General features: G+C 38.6%; 1 protein-coding gene across 4 annotated transcripts in view; it reads left to right on the top strand.

The window, feature by feature from the left end:
* The window catches only part of NFIA (nuclear factor I A), a 365,327-nt gene that overhangs the window by 234,215 nt on the left and 110,179 nt on the right, over positions 1-20,933 (top strand). For all 4 annotated transcript variants that reach the window (XM_054691349.1, XM_037498442.2, XM_037498444.2 and 1 more), the window contains exons 4-5: positions 2,313-2,387; positions 20,065-20,182. In XM_054691349.1, coding sequence (XP_054547324.1) covers positions 2,313-2,387; positions 20,065-20,182 — 193 coding nt within the window. The remainder of the gene's footprint in view (positions 1-2,312; positions 2,388-20,064; positions 20,183-20,933) is intronic.

Here is a 20,933-nt window from a genome sequence, read left to right as displayed (position 1 = left end):
TGGTGTGCTAGTTTTCACAAATCTCACAGTCAACACTGGTATCTGATATCAGAGAAATGGACAGAATAACTTAGGAGAGATGAGCATAAACCCTGGCAAACACTAACATTTCAGAGATGGACAAAAGAATAGGGCAGTCCAGAGAGGGTGATAGCTTGAAGGCATGGGATTTCCCCTGCCCAAGTCTTTGTGCCAACTATACTTTGTTTTCAAATATATTGTTTGCTTTTTTTTTTTTTTTTGGTGGCATGGTTAAAGTCCATGTGTTCCCATTCAGTCTAGACAGAAATTTATGTTAAGTTGTCCTTAAAAGAAGGAGTTTTTAAGGTTGGAACTGAGACAAGTATCAGCCCGCATGCAAGTGACATAGACAAAGATGAGAAAGAGCTGGAGATCAACCCAGATTTTCCTATTCAGCTATGAATTTCCTTGCTATTGTGATATGTGCTTTAAGAAACTTTAATGTACATTGTGGTTGGATTTCCTTTGTTATGGTCTGTGGCATAAATTTGATGTTAATGATGTCACGAGAAAGAGATATTATGGTCTGTTTTGCCAATACCTCTGTTGGAGAATTTTTATTTATTTATCTTTGCTTCTCAGTTCTCTTAATCCAAGAGACAACACCCCAGGCTCTTCCCAAATTAAAGTCAACTAAATACCTGGGTGTGGATTGCTTTGAGAGATGAAATTTCCTAAGTACTTTTTCAAATAAAATATGTTGCCACTTTATTTTTTTAAATTTATTTATTATTATTAAAGTAACATTGTTTTACACCTTTGCCAGTGTTTTGACAGTGTAGGTTACCACTTTATTTTAAAAAGCAATTTAAAATGATTGCATGTCCTAAAAATTTAGGCTGTTTTATCTAAAATATCTTGCATCTGTGTCTGATCAAAAAACGAACTGAAAATTCTTTTTTTTTAATTTCAATAAAACATCTTTCTTATCTTTTCTAATGCAAACAAAAGAAAAACAATAATTTGTAGTTCCATTTGTAATCCTACATGTAGCTTTTTGTTTTGGGGCATGACATTTGGCAAATTTATTGGTGCATAAACTGTGCCATTGGTAAACTTGATTCCCCTCGTAGTAGGCAAAATCTAGTTTTTATCACTAACAAACATTTTGTGTATGGATTGTTTGTTATATATTCAGGTTGGTCCATTTCCTTATGTTGCTTTTCCTAAAGGTATATTTTTTTCTTTACAAAGAATAGTGATTTTCAAAGTCCCTTCAGCTAGTAATTCTCCTCATAGTCCAATTTTATTTATTTATTTTTAAAGATTTATTTATTTGTGAATATGAGAACTGGGGTACAAGGGTGCGGGGGGGGGGTGAGAGGATTCACCAGAGACAAAGTGGGGAACAGAACAGCTCTTACCCCAATTTTAAAAAGCTAAAATAAGTGATTGTATTTATCCTAAAAATATATATTTGAAATAGTATCTACCTATTTGAGACTCATAGAATCAAAAAAATTTTTGAGGTACAGAGCAGAATGACATATCAATTATGAATTCCTTGTCATTTGTATGTTTAATGTTCCAGAATATAGCATAAAATAAATAATCAATTAATAATAGGTGTAATATCAGCTATCTCAAAAGAAATTATATTCAGCAAAAATGAAGAAGTTACAAAATTCAGAGATTTAAGTTATTTTGGACATATAAACAATTATCTTCTCCCCCCCACCCCCGCCAAAAAAACAACCAGCCCATCTGTAAAAAAAACTGTTCTTGAAACAAATCTAAATTATTTGTGCTCAAAAGAATTTGTCTATTGTTCAAGGATAAGGGCTTATTTTTCATAGCCTGACTTTTTAAAGATTCACCTATGGTGTGTCTAGAAATAAAGGGAACATCTTTAAATCTCGTTTGATGTGAATGAATGGAAGGCTAATCCTGTTCAGATGTTTCTTTAGAGAATAACATTTAAAAACTGTTGTGGAATTTAGCTACCCTGGCTGATTCTTAGGTAGGCTGTTTTCATCCCAGTTGTTAAGATCTCAAAGGTCAGCCAAGGTAACCATTTTTTTAAATCGTCTTTTGTTTCATATTTCCTGTTGAATTTTTTTTAACCATTTCAAAAATCACCCAGTTGTTGTGTCATAGCTTTCCATAACCTCCAATTCAAATTAAAAAAACATCGATATAACTGACTGTGCCCTCCCACATAAACCTTAGCAAGAGTTGGTTATGAAATTAGACATCACCTTTTTTAATCACAGTGAAACGAATATTTAGAATTCTTTTGTCAAATGTTTTCTATTTATGACACTTTGTTTCTTTTGTTTTTGTTTCCCCAGGACATTTGGGCTTCCAGGACAGTTTTGTCACATCAGGTGTTTTTAGTGTGACCGAGCTAGTAAGAGTGTCACAGAGTAAGTATAATTTTACTTTGATTTGGTACAGATGAGCTTTGCATTCGTGCTTACTTTCTACTAGGGCTCCTAGAGATAAAAATAGCTTTCAGAATCCCCTTATCATTCACCCATTGAAAGAATTTTGCCATGCAAATTGTTTGACAGCCAGGAATTTAAATAAGGAAAAATTAAATACCATTTTAATATCAGACATAAGAAAAGAACTGGAATCCTGAAGTCTCTCATATAGTCCATAGTTTATAGTGTGAACTGGTAAAAAAAAAAAAAAAGGCTTCAAGGGCTTCCCTGATTTCTAAGAAATTCTGCATTTTAACAGAAATTGTTTCTGACCTTTAAAAAATGCTAATGCCCTTAACATGAGTGACACAGTAGAGCATGATCATTACTGGCTTGTCAATAATTACCAACAACAGTGAATTAAGAGTACCTGTCACCACCCTGTTACATTGATCAAAGGTAATTGATTGTATTTTTGCTATGACATAATCCAGATAGTCCAAGGAGAAGGTATAGGAGTCTCATTCATATTCTCTCTCATGTGCACACACACACAAACTCATGCATATACACACACAAACACACACACTCACAAACTGTTGCCACTCCCGAAAACACCTCTTTGTTTTTATTTAAAAGCATAGCTGCAACAACTAAGGTGTACCATTTCCTAATAATGAAAGGAAAAAAACACCAAATATTAAAATTTTATTTTTTATTCCCCTGGTACTTCAAAATACCACTTGTAGATAAAAGTTACTTTGTTAACATTGGTTTCAAACTGCATCAGATCCTTTGTGGAATGAGGTGGAGTAAAAATAAACATTTTCATTTCAAGTTCATACCCCCATTCACTGCTTTATAGTCTTGCAAGATTGACCCAGTGAGCCAGTCAATCTCATGACAAGATGTCCGGTCAAGCAAGTCGGTCATCCTGATCTCAGAGGACCACATTTTATCTGTTTTACTTCTTCAGTCTGGAAATCTCTTAAGAATCCAGAAAGTTAGGAGGTGGAGCAGATGATGTAGAGATAGAGTGATAGAGACTCTCGGAACTGTTGAGCATTCACTATCTGCCAGGCACCCGGCTAGGTTTTCATGTATGTTATACAAAATAATGCTGATAATAAATTTGTCAGATAAAAAATTACTCTCATTTTTACAAGTGAGTTAAATTAGTGGCGTTTACCGAAAGCAAACAGTGGTCAGTGGTTAAGCTAAGTCTGTGGAATGCTATAACCCATACACTTAGACTGACCCAAGGGGACTTGAAGAAATCTACAGTGTAAAGCTCGATAGGAAAAAAGAACAAGACAATAAGTAACTGTGTGTGACAGAATTCTGGGAGTAGGGGACCTTTAGTTTTGCCGGGATATTCTGGTGCAAGGGCATTGGAACCCTAACAAATGGGGCATTAGAAGCAGCAGGTTGTGACTTGTCATATTAAGAATGTACTGAGGTAACAACAGTGTGAAGTAGAGACTGGCGTGCCATATTACTTGGAGGATATATGCTGCCTAAGCACAGTTCACAAGCCAGTGATTTGCCGTGGACAAATAATGCATTTGTATATTTTTTATTAAAAAAATCGCTATTCCACATTTTGCTTACAATTTTAATGGTAATACAGAGTGTATATATCTGAGTATAACTGTCACAGAGGCATTACAGGAATGTACAGATACTGAGCCTTAATAGGATCTAAATATAGCCTTAAATAGTGAAAAGAAAATCCCTTTAACTTTATGGAGCAGTAGATTTTTTTATTCTACCCTGACTGCCATCATGTTTACATTTAGTCTTCAGTATCATCAGTGCCTGAGGCCTGAGGTTGGCCCACATTGCTCAGAACCATCTTTAGAATCTTGTCCTCCTTGCTCTTTCTGTATGTCCCTTTAAGTTCTTATATCCCAAGGCTTCTCAGTTCCAAGCTTGAATAGCCCTCCATCCAGTCTCTAATAGCATGGTTGCCAAGTGAATTCTAAACCTGCCTTCAAGACAGCCAGAGGGGATGGCCAGACCACAGATTGAATTTGCAGAGGGACCTGGCTTTGCTTCCTGTCCCCATTTAGGGGGTTGTGTTGCTGATGCCTGGCATCATGCACGTCCTTCGACTCTTGAACGCGTTGCGATTCCACACACTGCTGTGTAATCGCTCTAGGACTCACTCACACATGGCCTCTTGCTGACTGAAACTGTTTGGCAAGAGTGGGACTCGGCTGTGTCAGCTTAATCATGGCTTCAGGCCAGACTGCCATCCAGAGCCTCCTCCCTCTTGTGGATCTTTAATCCAGGTTTGTCAGGGTATAAGTCACAAGATTGCCTTGGCTGCTGGGGTAAGCATCTCCCAGCTCACGTTTCCTCACCCGCACACCTTTCGAGAAGACTTAACACTCAAGCCACAGGCCAAAGAAGCTGGGCATCCATTTTAGAGGCCCAATGGCTACATTTTGCAGATCACTGGGGCTCAGATGATTTTACATCCTTCAAATAGAAATAAACTAACTAGCACATAAGTTAATTAAATGCATGATGTTAGCCCTATTAGGAGCATGAAGCAACACTAATATGAAAAATCATAGCGGCCGAACATTGATAGAGCAAGTACGAGGCTTTGTGCTGGGCTCTTTGTGAACGCGATCTCACTCAGTCCTCTGCGCTTGCTGCTATTGTCCTATTTACAGATGAAAGAGACCACAATACTCAGAAGTTAAGAAACTTGTTCTTTTTACTTTGCTGTCCTCAGCTAGCTGACTGCAGACATTTCTGTCATTATCTCTCCTGTAACTGCTTGATAGAATTGAGCAGAATCCAAAGATTCTGTGCTTTTATTGAATTAACCATTCCATGTTAGGCTTGATAAACATTTACCTTATTTATGAGTATATATTTTTAAAAGATTAAAATTATATCCATGTAAACCTACACAAGTAACACCATTAATTAAAATTTTTTCTTGCGTTTATTTTCAGGTATGATTTTTTTTAAATTACTAGACTTTTTTTTTTTTTTCAGAACAGTTTTAGGTTAACACAGTTTCAAAATCCCCACAGCTCCCAGCATAAAATTTCTCCTCTTATTAACTTCTTTTGTCATCGTGGAATATTTGTTATAATCAATGAGCTGATATTAACACATTGTTAACTCCTGTCCATAGTTTTCATCAGGATTCAGTCTTAGTGTTATATATCCTGTGTGTTTGGACAGATGTATAATGACATGTATCCATCATTATAATATCATGCAGAATAGTTTTGCTTCCCGAAAAACCACCTGTGTTCCACCTGCTCATTCACCCGCTTCCCACACCAGTAATCTGCCAGCTTTGCGTAGTTTGGCCTTTTCCCTGGGTTGTTTTTTTTTTTTTTTGGTCCCAGTATCTTTCTCCCACAGTGTTGCAAGTTTCTTTTTAACCTCCTATCTTCCTCAACTCAACCTAGTGCCCCCAGTCAGGCCTAATTATAACCCCAGAATTCCATCTGACCTGAAAATTTCACATTAATGGTGTCTTAGCTTGAAAATGTTCCCTTTTGTGGGTCTTTAAGTATTCAGGTTTTAAATTTGCTGATATAAATATTTACTTTCCTTAGGTTTCCAGTTAGTTTCTGTTTTGGATTTTCCTCCTTTTGAATTTAATAGAGGAGTGAGGTTTTCGGATTTCCTCAGGAGGACTCACAGAAATAACTGTGTGCTCAGCTTGTTGTTTATAATCATGTGACTAAGGGTGGTGGCGGCAAAGAAACTCAAGAGAAAGTTCTGGCTTAGCCCCACACATTCAGAGGTGAGGGCCAGGCAGCAAGGTCGCTTGCCATTAAATTCAACTGATCCGATGGACCAGATGCACAGACCTGTTGCAGTCCTGCTGCGTCTCCCATGAAGTCCCCTCGCCTTCACCACCTGCCTAGCCACCTTTTATTTATTTATTTTTTTGCACATGGAGTGCATGAAAGGCAAAAAAGGAAAGTTCTGTTCCTCTGAGCCCCAGCGAACTACTGTAGCATAAAAGTAAATGTGTACTTGTTCTCTTCCTACCTTTCCCCCATGTGTAAGTTCTAGTTATTTATTACTTTGTTCCGGGGCAGGGGGCGGGGGAAATACAGACCACTAGACACTGCCAGAAAGAGAGAAGTCTTCTCGGCTCTGGGGGAGGGGGTTTATAAGTGCTAACAATGTGGTTCAGAATCACTAAAGTTGTTTTAGCATAATACTGTGAGGAAAGAGACAGGAACCATCTGTTAAAATGACTCTTACATGATGTTGCATTTTCAAACAAAGCTTTCTAGAAGCATTTGCAAATGGGTCTCTTTCCCATGAAGTTGCTACAGAGAGAGCCCCCTCTACTAGCTGCTAAGTGATGCTGCTGAGGTAACTGTCAGCACCCACCCTTGTTTATTTTGTACCTGTGTTTTCCTCAAAGTGTGTGCTTTGAGGCTGTCAAATATCCTTCCTGGTACGAACCCAGAAAATCCTCCTGAAAAATCCTCTACTTCTGCCCATTTCCTTTTAAAGTGCTGACTATTTTACTTGAAGTTGGTGGAGTGACTCTGAAACCTTAAATCCTTCGCTAGGGAAGAGGGAAACCGCAAGCACACACAGACCATTGTGACTCTGGCTCGGCGGGTTCTAATTTTCTAGCAGTGGTTTATACACCCCAGCCGGCTGCAAGGGTTAAGTAAACTTCGTGGCTGGGGATGACTTCATGGCCCTGGAATTTTGAAAAGCCAGGGTTCTCAGTACACTGTGGCCAGCCTTAGAATCTTTGGGTGTGAAAACCACTCTCAGTTACCCAGACTGATTTTTGGTTCCTGCTGCACTGCTGCAGAATCTATTAAAATCCGGCAGCTGAATTGTCCTGGCTCTTCCACAAAGCTGGGCTGCTGGGTGGCTACAGGATTCCCGAGTTGTTTGTCAATGGAGAGTGTGAATGGAGCAGGCATATGCCTCAGCCTGGCATGAGGTGGCACCCTAGTGGCTGTTTTCTGCCTTAGAAATGTGTGTTCTTTCTATCTGCTCACACAGGAAGCATTACTCCAATTTAAATTGCAGTTCATTTTTAAAGTTTTCTTTTTTAAATCTCTAGGTTCTCTGTCTTTGAATGCTCATGCCCATAACTTGGATTTTTCTGGCCAGCAATTTACTCAAAATGATTGGCAATGGTCTAACCTCATCATGCAACTCCCATGATAGAATTAACTTAACTTCAAGGTGCAATAAGAAAACGAAGTGCTTTGATAGGAAAAACTCTAAACTTGAAAATGATAAAATGTTCTCACAAGGAAGGACGTTGTGAGGAGATTGATAGAGGGTCCCAGATGACTAGGCCTTTGGGGTGACATATAGAGTTTCCAGATTTCAGATCTTATTAAAGCAGTGGGTTTGAAACTTTACTAACCAAGCAGCCTGTTGGTTCTCCTCTGTTAAGTAATGTGATCTCTGTGATCATTGCATGGAAATTAATTTTTAAAATAGGTTATATTCTTAAGCAAGCACTTCTTTGGAAAGAAACCATTTGGGCTTGAGCATTAAAGGAAGAAACAAAAAGATTATAATAAAAAATAGACTGCAGCCCTCGCATGAACAGTTGCTGTGACCTTGCCTTTTGTTTGCCATTACACAATTCAATGGCAGTCCACTCAAACTATGCTCTCGATCAATATCCTATTAAAGCAGCACAAAAAGTCTCCATAAACTTAGTGGTTAGCTATGTTTATAAATGGAACTCGGCATAATTAGATGGTCAATAGCAGGCTCTACTAGTAATTTTAAAATGAACATCACACATTTTCCCTCTGTGGAAGTCAATGGCACTTCTTCTGGAGTGGGGGTATGGTGTGGAACAGACAAAAGAGTGGGTGTCCCTTTAAAAAAATCCCTAATGCCTGTCACAAAATGCAGTTTTTAAAGAAAAATCTCCATAGTTGTGATATATGGTCCTACATATTTTTTTTCATTTTTATATTGAAATCACCCTATTCTGAATATAAAATTGCAAATGTTTCATTTGTAGTTTTAATCAGTCCCTCAGAGAGAGAGAGAAAATAATAAATATTGCCATATCTTAGGAAGAAAACTATCAATCTGGCTGGCTTCAGGTAGCAGGTGTCCCAACTAGCACAGTGGGCTGAGTGCAGTGCTGTGAAGATGTCCGCAGCCTCTGCGGTGTGGGTTCGATTCCCAGCTGGCTGGGGAGATTCCCACATGGTGTGGCAGACCACTCCTGTCGCACCCGCTGCTCCCCTCTGCAGTGTATTTCAGTTGTCTTCCTTTTCTGCTCCCTGCTCTGTCTCTGGTGAATCCTTCTCACCCTCCCACATCTCTGGCCTGTACCCCAGCTCTTGTATAAAAATAAATGAATATTAAAAAAAAGATTTTTAAAAATTCAAAATAAACACTGAAATTGAATTAGCTCAGAAGAATGTTTTGTTGAATAATTTTTGTCTTTTAATTTTCTTGACATATTTGAGGTGAATATTTGGACAGTAAAGTGGCAGCAAATGGAATGAACTGGCAGTAACAGAAATTTTTATCAAACTACTCTTTCTTCTAAATCCCAGATCACAGTGTGGGTGACCAAAGTGTTCTGTGATTTTCCTACTCTATTCTTCTCATCCAACAAAGAACCATAAAGTGAGGGATATCCCCACCCTTACCTACAGATTGAAATCTCCATAGACCTTGTGTTTGACGCAGACCCTGGTAATGGCGTTATGACACCGTGTCAGCTAGAATTAGAACTGTGGCAAGAACAAGCTTATGGCATCAGCAGATCCATCAGTCAACCCTAGGCATGAAGGCCCAATCCTGTCTCTTCCATTCATACTCCTACAATCTGCCTGGCTAGAGCTGGCAGTGAGAGTCCTCATGGCAAGATTTAGGGGAGCTTTTGTTCTGTGTTCTTAGCCGAAGCTCCTGCTAAATTTATCAGGCGGTGAGCATTTTTATCATAAAGATTTGATCCAGGGAGAAGCTGAGCATATAACACTTTGATGTATATACTAATTTGTTATCATGAGCTCTATTCTCATGTTTATCTACTTCTGGTCTTTTGTAGGCAATTCGTTGGTTTGCTTCCTATGTAGAGTATATCATAAAAATCTATGTGCAAGATGGCTGCATGGTATCATAAAATAGTTCAGGATATAGCGTTGGGAATCTGGCCCTGCCTGTTTCTATCTGTATAACTTTGGGCAGTCATGTAGTTATGTTCTCCGCATAGCTAATAAGGAGGTAATGTTCAATCCACAAATATTTATTAAATGCCAAACTGTGTGCATAGCCTTAAGCACTTAGGGTGCCAGATATATAGTAAGTACCTTTTGGGAGTGTTTTGAGTGACAGACTGTCCAGGGCTGTCATATAGTTTGTGGTACAATAATGGTAACTGCTATGACTAAAAATGAACAAAGACTATCCTGATCTTTCACCATGTGTTCAGAGCTCATCCTTGATCTGACCATACTATCCACATATTTGTTGCAAATATGTGTTATTTGTGTACATAAAAAGGACCAATTTTAAAATTCATGTTCTAAAAATAATTTTTTTAGAAAACACACTAATGATATCTTCAGTTATTAATTTTGATTGGGTAATAGTATATCAATATTAAATCTCATGCATTTGCTTTAGAAAACCAGGAAACTCTTATTCCTCCAATTTTCAGCCAGAACCTGTGCTTCTGCATCATGCTGGAAATTTCTCTACCAGGATAGCTAATGGATAATAAGATTTTTTAAATTTTCATTTTAACACTGACATAACTAACAACTTTTATAATGGCTAACCATACTTGAGTTATTTTTATCAGAGTTTTAAAAAGTAGTCCTTAATTCTATAATGTTAGAAAATTTTGCTTTCTCTTGTATTGTGGACACAAAAAGTCCCTCTGAGTAACAGCAACATGCTGAAGAGCGCTATTGTCCATGTAGTTTTTAGTAAACCTTTTGGACTCATAAACCTCAGTTCTTTAAAAAGCAGATATTTATATCCCATTGGTAATACTGAAGAGCTAAAGGGCATTTTAGGGATTTCCAAAAGAAACCCTATATTCTGGTAAATCCTGTGATTCTGTATTGTATTCCTGAAAGAAGTTTTATATTACCCTGCAGTAAGATCATAAATATTGATATTTTGGCTGAAATGGATTTTCCTAGCTAACTCTTATGGACCCAAAAGACTCTTGGTGACTCTATAGGCGTATCTAGGATAAAATTGGTAAAGCCCACATTCAGCAAAGCTACACATTAGGTCAGAGTCTGGGACAGAGTTAATCCAGTATGTGATTGATGTGAGTACTTGTTAGCACCCAGGAGTTTTAATAGATGGAGGAGGAAGAAGATTTAAAAGTTATTGGGGAAATTGTTGAGAACTGTTGTAGACAGCTGGAATTGTAGGTTGTCGGGTTAGAACTCTGTTGAGTATGGTTTTCTAATAGCTAATGGTCAGATAGTCCCAGTGCACTCTTGGTTAAGGGGCTTACGTTTAGAAGCCCTTCCTAGATTTATAGATCATTGTGGTGAAAAGACCTCTTAGGCCATCAAAGCCATCCCCTGTCAGGGAAGACATAATCCCATGGCTGGGGCTATATCAGATACTAAACGGGTACCACATTTGACCTCAACCAAAAGCTAAGACAAGATGATACTCTAAAATGCAGAAAATCAATTTCATTCCCAAAGGCAGAAGCCACTAATGCAGGAGATCAGTCAGCATTGCTAACCCCGCTGTGGGTCCTGTCAGACCAAGTGTCAATCCCATCATGCAGTGAAGCTCTGGCTGACACTCGGACTTGAAAGATCTGTAAAAACAAAGAAGCGAGAGAGAGGACAATCTAATAGGAGTTTTGCAGTTATGTGGTAGGTGATAATTATTCTACTTAAATCTTCTTGAATTCATCTCCCTAGTGATGCTGATGAAAGAAAAACTGGAGATTCAAAATAAAGACTTTACCTATTTCTTTAGGGAGATACCTAGAGATATCTGGGTTCAAATACCTGCTCTGTCATCTATTAGCTGTGCAATGTTGACCGTGTTGTTTAAGTTTACAGCTAATTTTCTCACTTGTGAATAAGGACTAATACATCTTTCATAGGGATCCTGTGAGGATGAATGAGATAATTTGAGTAAAACACCAAACATGTTGCCCGACACATAATAAATGCTCAATAAATACCAGTTTTTAGCTATTTTTATTAACAAGTTCATATAATTTTTGTTTGATTCCATAAACATTTGTTGCCTGTATAATATATGAAGCATCCCACACTGTGTGCTGAAAATACAGAAATAAGTGAGAGACAGTTCCTTCCTTTCTAGAGTAAACGTTACATTTCTTAAAATCTAAGACTGAACTTTCTTTGCGGCAATAAAGTGCCCGAATACACTTAATTTACTAAATGAACTCACAATTACCTATCAAAGATAAACCATCTTCATGATTCTGAGTGGGGAAGAAGAGAGGGTTTCAGGGATTTGTTCCTGTTTTAATAAAAGGAGAACCTTTTTTCAGAAATAAAAATTCTTCCATTCTCCTCCTACTCCTTCTGCCATTACATGCACACATATTCCTTAACGTGTGTCCACGAAACGTGGATGTGTGAAAATGGTGCTCTGTGTTTGTTAGCAGATGTCTTAGATGGGGTTAAAACATTCTGCTGGATTTTGGCACCTAATACTACATTTCATGAAAAGCATTGCGTAAATCTTATAATAGTGGGGAGTTCATTTTCACATGGAGGGAAACCCACGTTTTAGTTCAGCTCTTTTCTTTTATATTCCTTTTTTTTTTTTTTTTTGAAAAGCCCTACTCCTAGCCTGCAGTTGGTTCTGCTTTTTAGAAAAGAAGGGTAGAAAAAGGAGATCAGCACATGGTTTACAGACCAGAAATCTGCTTGGCAAAGGAGTTGCTGAAGACTGTGGTGTATAAGCTGCAGAGAAAGTACCTTTATGATTGATTTCCATTCAAGTCAGACTGACTGCAGTGTGGTCATTTTTCTAACCCATAACTGCTCACACTGCAGCAGTCTGCTATCTGCAGGGTGTCTGAATTATAGCAGTCTATGTCCATGTTACCTCTTACACAAATTACTTACACTGGTTTCTTTTTCCATGCAAATTCATCAGTTTTACAGCCCCTCATAGCCACAGTCAGGAAACTCTGGCCGAGAGCACAAATTGATAAAATGAGTTAATTTTACTATACTTTCTTTTTTTCTTTCTAAAAGCCCTCTCTCATAGGCAGTGTTCAGGAAGCATATTATGGTAAAAGGAAGATAACAAAGGAGTTGAATTTTCTTGCCATAAATTACTTTCCAAGTTAATTCCCTTTAACGATGATTCCAGATTTGCTTGAGTTTTCATAGCATTGTGCGTTTTACAACTGTGCCTTTGATAGAAAGAAGAACAAGTATTTTCCCATGTTCACTCCTTTTGTGCCAGTGACATGGACTTTCTTACAAATCTTTGCCACTAGAATGCAAAACAACACTAAATTGTGCTGGGCCCATAGACTGTGCTGTTGTTAGACTTCCCAACTCCCAGTCTTAAAGTACAAGCTCCCAAGGTCTCAGTGAGTACATTAGATTATGTAATCTGGAAAGAAATAGACCCCTCCTAATTTAAAAAAAAAAATAGTTATTTTGTAAATTAGAAATTGAATGCTAAACCCTGATAGTCATTTTGGGGGGGAGAAGTGGTGAATATGGAATAATCAGCCATTACTCCATACTCTTTACTTGCAAAACAAATTTGAGAAAGGAACAGTTATGATCTTATGCCCTAAAATGTAAGCCCCATGAGGGCAGGGGTTTTTATATATCTTGTCCATTGATGTTTCTCAAGTATCTGGAACAACCTCTGGCACATTAAAAGTGCTCCATAAATATTTGTTGAATTCCGTTGAATGCAGCCTCTATGGAGGATATGTGCCATTAGCAATAGGCTGGCCACACTAGTCATTTAGTTAATGCTCCCTGCTGATTCCTGTTGAACAAGTTGTAAACTCAGTGCACTGTCATCTCGCAGGCAGAGTAGCTTGAAAATTTGGATGGATTTTTTTTTTTCCATCATCCTCTCTCTAACAATGCAAGCCTGAGCAGATTGTCTCTGGTGGATGGCAGAAGTTCAATAACCACAACCTTATCCAACTACTAATGTGTACAGAAGAGCAGGTCATTAAGAGGGTTGGCTACTAAAGTAACCCCTTTCTTCCAATAGCCCACATTACTATAATGATTCCTTAATAGCAGACCATTTATTAAGAAATGACACAAAGACTCCTTTCTACTCATGACAGGAAAGAAGGGTTGTTGGGGGCTAGGGGGGTTGGGGAATGACTTAGAGATAACATCTGAAAAGACAATTCCCAAAAGTTAACCTTTTCAAAAAAATTCCTCAATGGACCATCTACAAATACTTCAGGTAAGAGTTATTGCAATACTGCTTAAGAAAGTTGAGGGGCAACTTTCATACATAAGAATTGTTTACTTATATATTTCTAAATTTCGTTTTTGTTGCTTAAAAATTAGGGAGCAAGTGGAGAGGGTCATTTTTTTTTTAAGATTTATTTTATTTATTTATGTATATGAGAGCTGGGGTGTAGGCCAGAGGTTTGGGGTGAGAGGATTCACCAGAGTCAGAGTAGGGAACAGAACAGGCAGACTGACTGAAATACACTGCTGAGGGGAGCAGTGGGTGAGACAAGATAGGTCTGCTGTGCCATGTGGGTCCACTCCCTGACGAGGGATCAAACTCATGCTGCAGTGGCTGCTGATAGCTTCATAGTGCTGAGACTTAATCCCATGCACCCCAGAGAGGCCCGAGAGGGTCATTATTTACACTTCTTAATTTGAGGCATGTTTATTGGTCATCAACTGTGTATAAACAACTATGATAAACTGCCAGGAATATAGAGGAGGCTGTAGGAGCTATGGGGTTAAAGGTCAGCTGGTGTACCCTGTGACTTCTTGACCTAGGAAACTTACTTAACCTCTTCCTGCCTCAGCTCCTAGTGGTGGGAGGAATTAAAGGGATGATGTGCTTAGTGCTCTTAGTCCAGCATAAACAGTGCTTGATAAATGTCAGTCCTTTTATTGTCATGGTCATGTCCATGACCTTAGTAGTGTTGGATGGTATTGGTGCTGATTTTTCATTTTTATCGTAATTGTTTTTAGAATTATGAGGTCCAAAGAGTTTAAATGATGTATCCATGTCACACAAATGGCTGTTGTCCTGGCTGGGACTTCAGATACTCTCTGAGCCCCAGGACTTTTCCTTGTTCTGGAATGTCTGCCTGTACAGTGGTCAAAAAAAGCACTCAATTGATTTGGAGGGAAAATGTCATGTGTGAGATAACAAATAAAGGAGAAAGCCTATAGTCAGGTACAAATGGAGCAAAATCAGGTTTCACAATATGTGGAACAGGCCGGAAGTGTTGTGGTTGGTGTTGGTACAGTCCTTCCTTAGCATTCCACACTTGGCGGCAGTGGCTGTGCAATCTCTGTAACACACCGGAAGGCAGTTAGTGTTTAGCTTCAGAAGCCCAACATGACATTCTGAGCAGACATTGGGCATGTAGCCCCTGACAACTATTATTTCCCTAATTTGCAAAAAGAATTTATTACTATTATGAACGAAGAAATTCATTGTGTTATATTCAGCTTATTGACTTTCTGTATTTTTTTAAATACTTTGATCTCCTGCTTTTTTGTACTATTTCACACTACAGTTGGAAAGATGTCTTCTCTCCCTGTTTAGTAGCCCGAAAGAGGTGACAGACCTCCAATGTGGAAATACTATTTTCTTTGTTGACACTTAGTTTAGACCTCCAGTCCTTCTTACCAGGACTCCTGAGTCAACCTTCCAACTGAGTTCACCACCCCCAAAGTCCCAGTCCCCTTTTGTGAATGCTGCATGCTGTTGTTGTATTAGCATTCCTCAGTTATCTTATCCTTTCCCTACTTGTAAATGATCATGAATCCCACAAATCACTCGCTTTACTTCCTACCTCCAAACTTATACACACGCTTTGTCATTTGACCGGAAACCCCTCTTATCTCATCTTTGCTTTTTTAAATCCTAACCATCCTGAAGGCTTAGTTTAAGTGCCAACTCTTCCTGAAATCAAACCTTTTTTTCTGACTCACAAGCCAGTATAATCTATCACTCCTTTGAACTTTCCTAGCACATTCTTAGCATTTCTTCTATGAGTTTTAACACATCCAGCACTGCATTAGATATTCAGGTATTATTTCATCATTCCACTTTATAAACTTGGTCAGGACAAAGACACTCTATACCTTTATATCATCAAGTTGAAGGTAATATTGTATGCAAGAGCCAGGTGCTATGGTAGAAAAAGCATAGATTTCAAGACCAAACACCTTTTTATTTTAATCCTGGATCCCCCTCTTCCTTGCCTTTCTATAATGCAGGGCAAATTATTTAACCTCATTCCAGAGTATAGTGCTCGTGTAGAAATGTACTTTCATAAAATCACTCTGTAATAAAGTTAGATATACTACCATGCTTATCAAAACATGGTTTCATAGGTACTCAGAAAAGCAGTTACAGCCCACCTTTTGAGTTCTCAGTTACCTGTCAAAGGCTCTTTCTGTTCTCCAGTTTGGAGGCCCTGAGAATACCCAAGCCAGTGCATGCACCCTGATGACCCCCCTCCCCTACTCTCAGACGTGAGGCTTCTCTTGGGCTGTCACATGTATCACTGCATCAAGTCCATTCCAATAAGCTGATCATCCATATGATATATGCACACATGCTGTGCTGGGGAATGTTTCCTTACAAGACTCATGGAGAAGCCAGAGCTTAGGTCTGTGCATTATCAGAATTTTTAACCCAGGTTGTGACACCCATTTTCATTTCAAAAATGCCATAATTTAAAATTCAAGACACACATAGCCAGTTCACCAAAGCTCTAAAGTTACTCATCAGAAGTCTAATAGACACTTTGGAAAGTGAGATACAATACTGTCAGTTCACCTGATAACATTTACTAGGTGATGATGCCAGTGTACTGAGTCACTCAATGGGAAATAAATACATGGGCAAGATATTTCTGTGGACTTAATTATTTTTTAAATCTCTCTGAGAGTTGGGCACACCATCTTGATACATATATTTTCCTTCCTTCACCTGGTCTGGCTCTGTTGATATTTTTAAAAGATAATCAAGATAAAAAATCATTTTCCAGGAGAGTTCCTTTTTCTCCACATCCTCGCCAACTGCTGGTGGGAGTGTAAACTGGTCCAACCACTATGGAGAGCTGTGTGGAGATTTTTTGACCTACTAAACATAGAGCTTCCATATGATCCAGCAATTCCGCTCCTGAGTATTTACCCAAAGGACACAGAAACATTAATTCCAAAGGGCACCTGCACCCCTATGTTTATAGCAGCACTATTTACAATAGCTAAGCTTTGGAAACAACCCAAATGCCCAAAAATAGATGACTGGATCAAGAAGATGTGGTACATATACACCATGGAATATTACTCAGCAATCAAAAAAAGATAAACACATGCAATTTGCAGCAACATGGATGGAGCTGGAAGGGATCATGCTCAGCGAAATAAGCCAGAAAGAAAAAGAAAAATACCGGATGGTCTCACTCATAGCAGGAATCTAGAAAACTTAAATAAGGGACCAGGAAAAAGAATAACTGTAAGAAAGAAAAAAATCAAAATCAACAAACAACTATGAGCCAGAGACACACTATGGGGGTGGGGGTGGGGAAAGGAGGCATTGTGGTCAAAATAAGGGGGTTGCAATTGTATGGGGAATATAAAAAGAGAAAAAAAAATAATTTTCCAGGGTGTAATTTTTTGAAGTGTCAGATAATAGTACATCTACTTGCTTATCACTAGGTAAAGGGTCCAGACTTTCCCTCTCAGGCCAGTGAGGTCCATCTCACTCCCATTATGCTCCATCTTCTTTCCAAGAGTGAGGGAATGTGGCTCATGCAGTCTCTCCCATGCTCAAAAATGAAGCCACTGCCCTATCTGGTTGGTTGAGGCTGCAACTCCACCTTGAAATTTGTAAAGAAAATCTAAATCCAGACCCCTGATGCTGGTCAACCCTATCTTTCTTCTTTAGTTAATGAGACGTGTGAATCTCTGAGCTCCAGGAACAAACAATAAGCCGTTTTGCCAGGTTGCTAGGCTGGATGATGGGGTCCATGAATGACTAATCTCTTTCCTCCTCCATAGCCTAGTTCTAAGATAAAATATTATGGAATAAAATAAATTTGATATTAAAAAATTAGGGAATGACTAGCACAATTATTCATAAGAGCTCTGTTTACACTTATTGTCGAGACTACCCATTTGTTTTTGAACTAAAGACCCTTCCTCCATTAGGGCCTGTCATTCAGAGATGTATTTGAATTTCAGCAAGTATATGTGAGTTTAAGAATTTTCCATTTCTTAGCAGTGACTATTTTATACAGTGGCAGGTATGATTAGAGTTTAACCATTGCCATTAATCAAATAACTGTTTATTCTTAGAAATTGCTGTATCCCTCTCATACCTTTTCTTGATTGCATCATTTTATTAAGGCACCACAATTCACCCAGTTTCCCAGCAACACTCCTGGGAAACACCCCACACTCCTTGTTTTCCATTATTTTACCATACTCAAGAGGTTAACTCATTTTCTTGATTCTAACTCCTAGATAAGTTATGTCAGTCACCTCCTTTCCTGTCCTTGAGTTTAGACCACATCCCCATCTTATCCTAGTTAAATAATTCCACTGACCTTTATGGTTTTGCTGATTATATTCTTAAGCCTGCCATTCTTCCGTACCTGCCCTCACCACAAAGGAATGCTTCTAGCTTATACATGCAAATGACAGTGGTAGTGTTCTCATGCCTTGTTGAGTCTCTTTTGACCGGCAGTCAACTCCATTTTACCAGTGCTTCCCTATTGCTTCCTGTTGTCAGGGATTATAGAAGATGCTGGCATTACAACCCTAGCAGTCCGCAATTACAGTGGAGTGTGGTCAGTGCTGTGATACTTATAAACTTGGGAATCTGCTCAATTCAAATTCATGTTTCTCAAAGAAACCTACCAGAACCTTTATGACCTGATCTTAACCTTCCCCTCTTTCCCATGTATATTTTCTTATACCACATAGTCAGAAATCCAGTATACATTTTATATTCTCTTATTCTTATAAATGCTGTCCCCTCTGCATGGAAAGCCTCTGGGCCTCTCAGTTGGATAGTTCCTTTTAACATTCTTCCCAATCATCACATTTTCTGAGACCCTTTCACTCCCTTGGACTCCTTATCCCCCAGCTGGGTTAGATACCCACTTCTATACAGCCCTAACAATTTAGGAATTACTCTACCAAAGGACTTATCAGACTATATTGATTTAGCCCGTCAGCCTTTTCCTCTAGAGCTGTTTCAGAGCAGGAACCAAGTCTTTCATCTCAGTGCCTTCCTTATCCAGCACAGTGCTTGGCAATAGCAGACTCAGTAATCATTTGTTGAAAGAATGAAAGTCCCTTGTTCATGATAATTCCTAATTATCCTGTCTTCTTATGGATATTAGCACCTATTTAATTTATTTATATATCCAGTTATATGGGTTTAACTCTCAAACCAATACCTAAATATGATAATATATACATCTATTGCTCCTACTTTTGCATAACTCTCAAAAAGAGATTTGTATCCATATAGTCACACCACTAATTTTTAATTGTTTTAGATTGTTAGATGTTATTAATCCATTTGAAAGTGTTCATTAAACTATTACTATGAACAAGGTTCCAGGACATAAAATATACAGGGACTCACGATTCGCAGAAGGATCAGCTCTGAAAATCACATGAAATCAAAATTATTCTTCATACCCTCTTAACTCAGAGGTCAACAGATTTTTTGATATAAATGTTTCTGCTTTGTGAACCACGTGGTCTCTTACAGCTACTAGTCTTTGTTGTTGCAGGTGTGGATGCAGCAACAGTATTTAAATGAGTTATGTTGCTCTCGCAGTGTGGATGCAGAGACAGTACTTATAGAGTTATGTAAGGGTGAGACTATGCTCCAATAAAACTTTATTTATAAAAAGTATTGCTCAGAAATCATAGTTGATGGATCCTGCCTTATCTTAGAAGATGGGAGACAAATCTTTAAGTAAAGGTACCTTCAGCGTGCTAAGGTGATTCAGAATAAGGATAAATCACACACATCTCATCACAAGAAGCTGGGAATGCTTAGCTAAGGATGATGAATTTGCAGTTGAAGATTCCAAAATACAGATGAGTCGAAGGTAGCTATCAGGACCAGACAAAACTGAATAAACCCAGGGAGTGTTTTGATTGGTCATTCAAGAAAAGTTTAAGGCCAGAACATGTCCTATTTTAAGACCAAATCAGAGGTATATTTTGTTAAAACCATCCAGGAATGTTTCAGCCTTGGTGACAACTTACTAGTAAAAGAGAAGCGGTACATTAAAAATATATATATCTTCCTGGTACAGACTGTTTTTATTGTCAAAATTCTTTTTGAGGTCCAAGTTCATATTGATTATTTTGAAAAAGCTTACCATATAAATTCAAAAAAAGATGTGTGAAATGCCACACTGACATAGGCTCTCATTCATCTTTTATTCACAGCAATTAACTGATGTTTCTTTTTTTTATTATTATTCTAGCACCAATAGCGGCAGGAACTGGCCCCAATTTTTCTCTGTCAGATTTGGAAAGTTCTTCATACTACAGCATGAGTCCGGGAGCGATGAGGAGGTCTCTACCCAGCACGTCCTCTACCAGGTAATTTGATTGGTGGCTCTTAAAGAGGTTATGCTTCCTAGTTACATGCCTTGATTTCAACTCGGAGCCTGCTGGGCACTTAGCAATGTGCTTAGCATAGTAGAAGACACTGGAGAAGTAGGTCAGCCCCGACAGAATTTCAGTCTCGTCCAGAGAGAGAAAGCAATGCACGTGCAGCAGAACTGTACCAGACTTTAGGAAGCAGGGAGCTAAATTGTGTGGCATCTGCTAAAAATAGTTGAAGGCTTCATCCGAAAACACTGACTTGCGCTCACTGTAAATGTTGGTAAAGACTGGCAAAATGGAATGGAAAGGAAGTGGCATTCTGAGCAAAGGCATGGAGGGAGGAGAGACAATGACATATTCTCCAGAAATTAACTTGACTGGGGAAAAGGGCATGCTTTTTGACTTGTTTAGCAGAAAGTTGACACTGGTGACCCTCACCCCAGTCCCCATGCCCACACCAGATATTCCAGCTCAGTCCCAGTTCTTTCCTACTGAGCCCCTAAGGATCTCAAACTTCAGTCTATTGGCGTTACCCTAAGAAATGAGATCTATTTGATATCCTGGTAAGAGGTTAGACATGTGTATGCAAAATCTGATGCCGGGCTGGAGTCAGATCATTACACCCCCACTACACCAGGAGACCTTTCAAAAAGTAAAGCTGGAAGAGCACAAGCAGATAACAATTCCGGGGTTCTTGATCCCCTCGAGGACACAGAGCCAAAATCAAAATGAAGCATTTTGCAAG

Source organism: Talpa occidentalis, unplaced genomic scaffold (assembly GCF_014898055.3).
Source record: "Talpa occidentalis isolate TD23 unplaced genomic scaffold, MPIMG_talOcc4v2.1 talOcc4.9, whole genome shotgun sequence".
Classification (NCBI taxonomy): Eukaryota; Metazoa; Chordata; class Mammalia; order Eulipotyphla; family Talpidae; genus Talpa; species Talpa occidentalis.
Note: the sequence above shows the minus strand (reverse complement) of the source record. Positions and strands in the feature narration are given on the sequence as shown.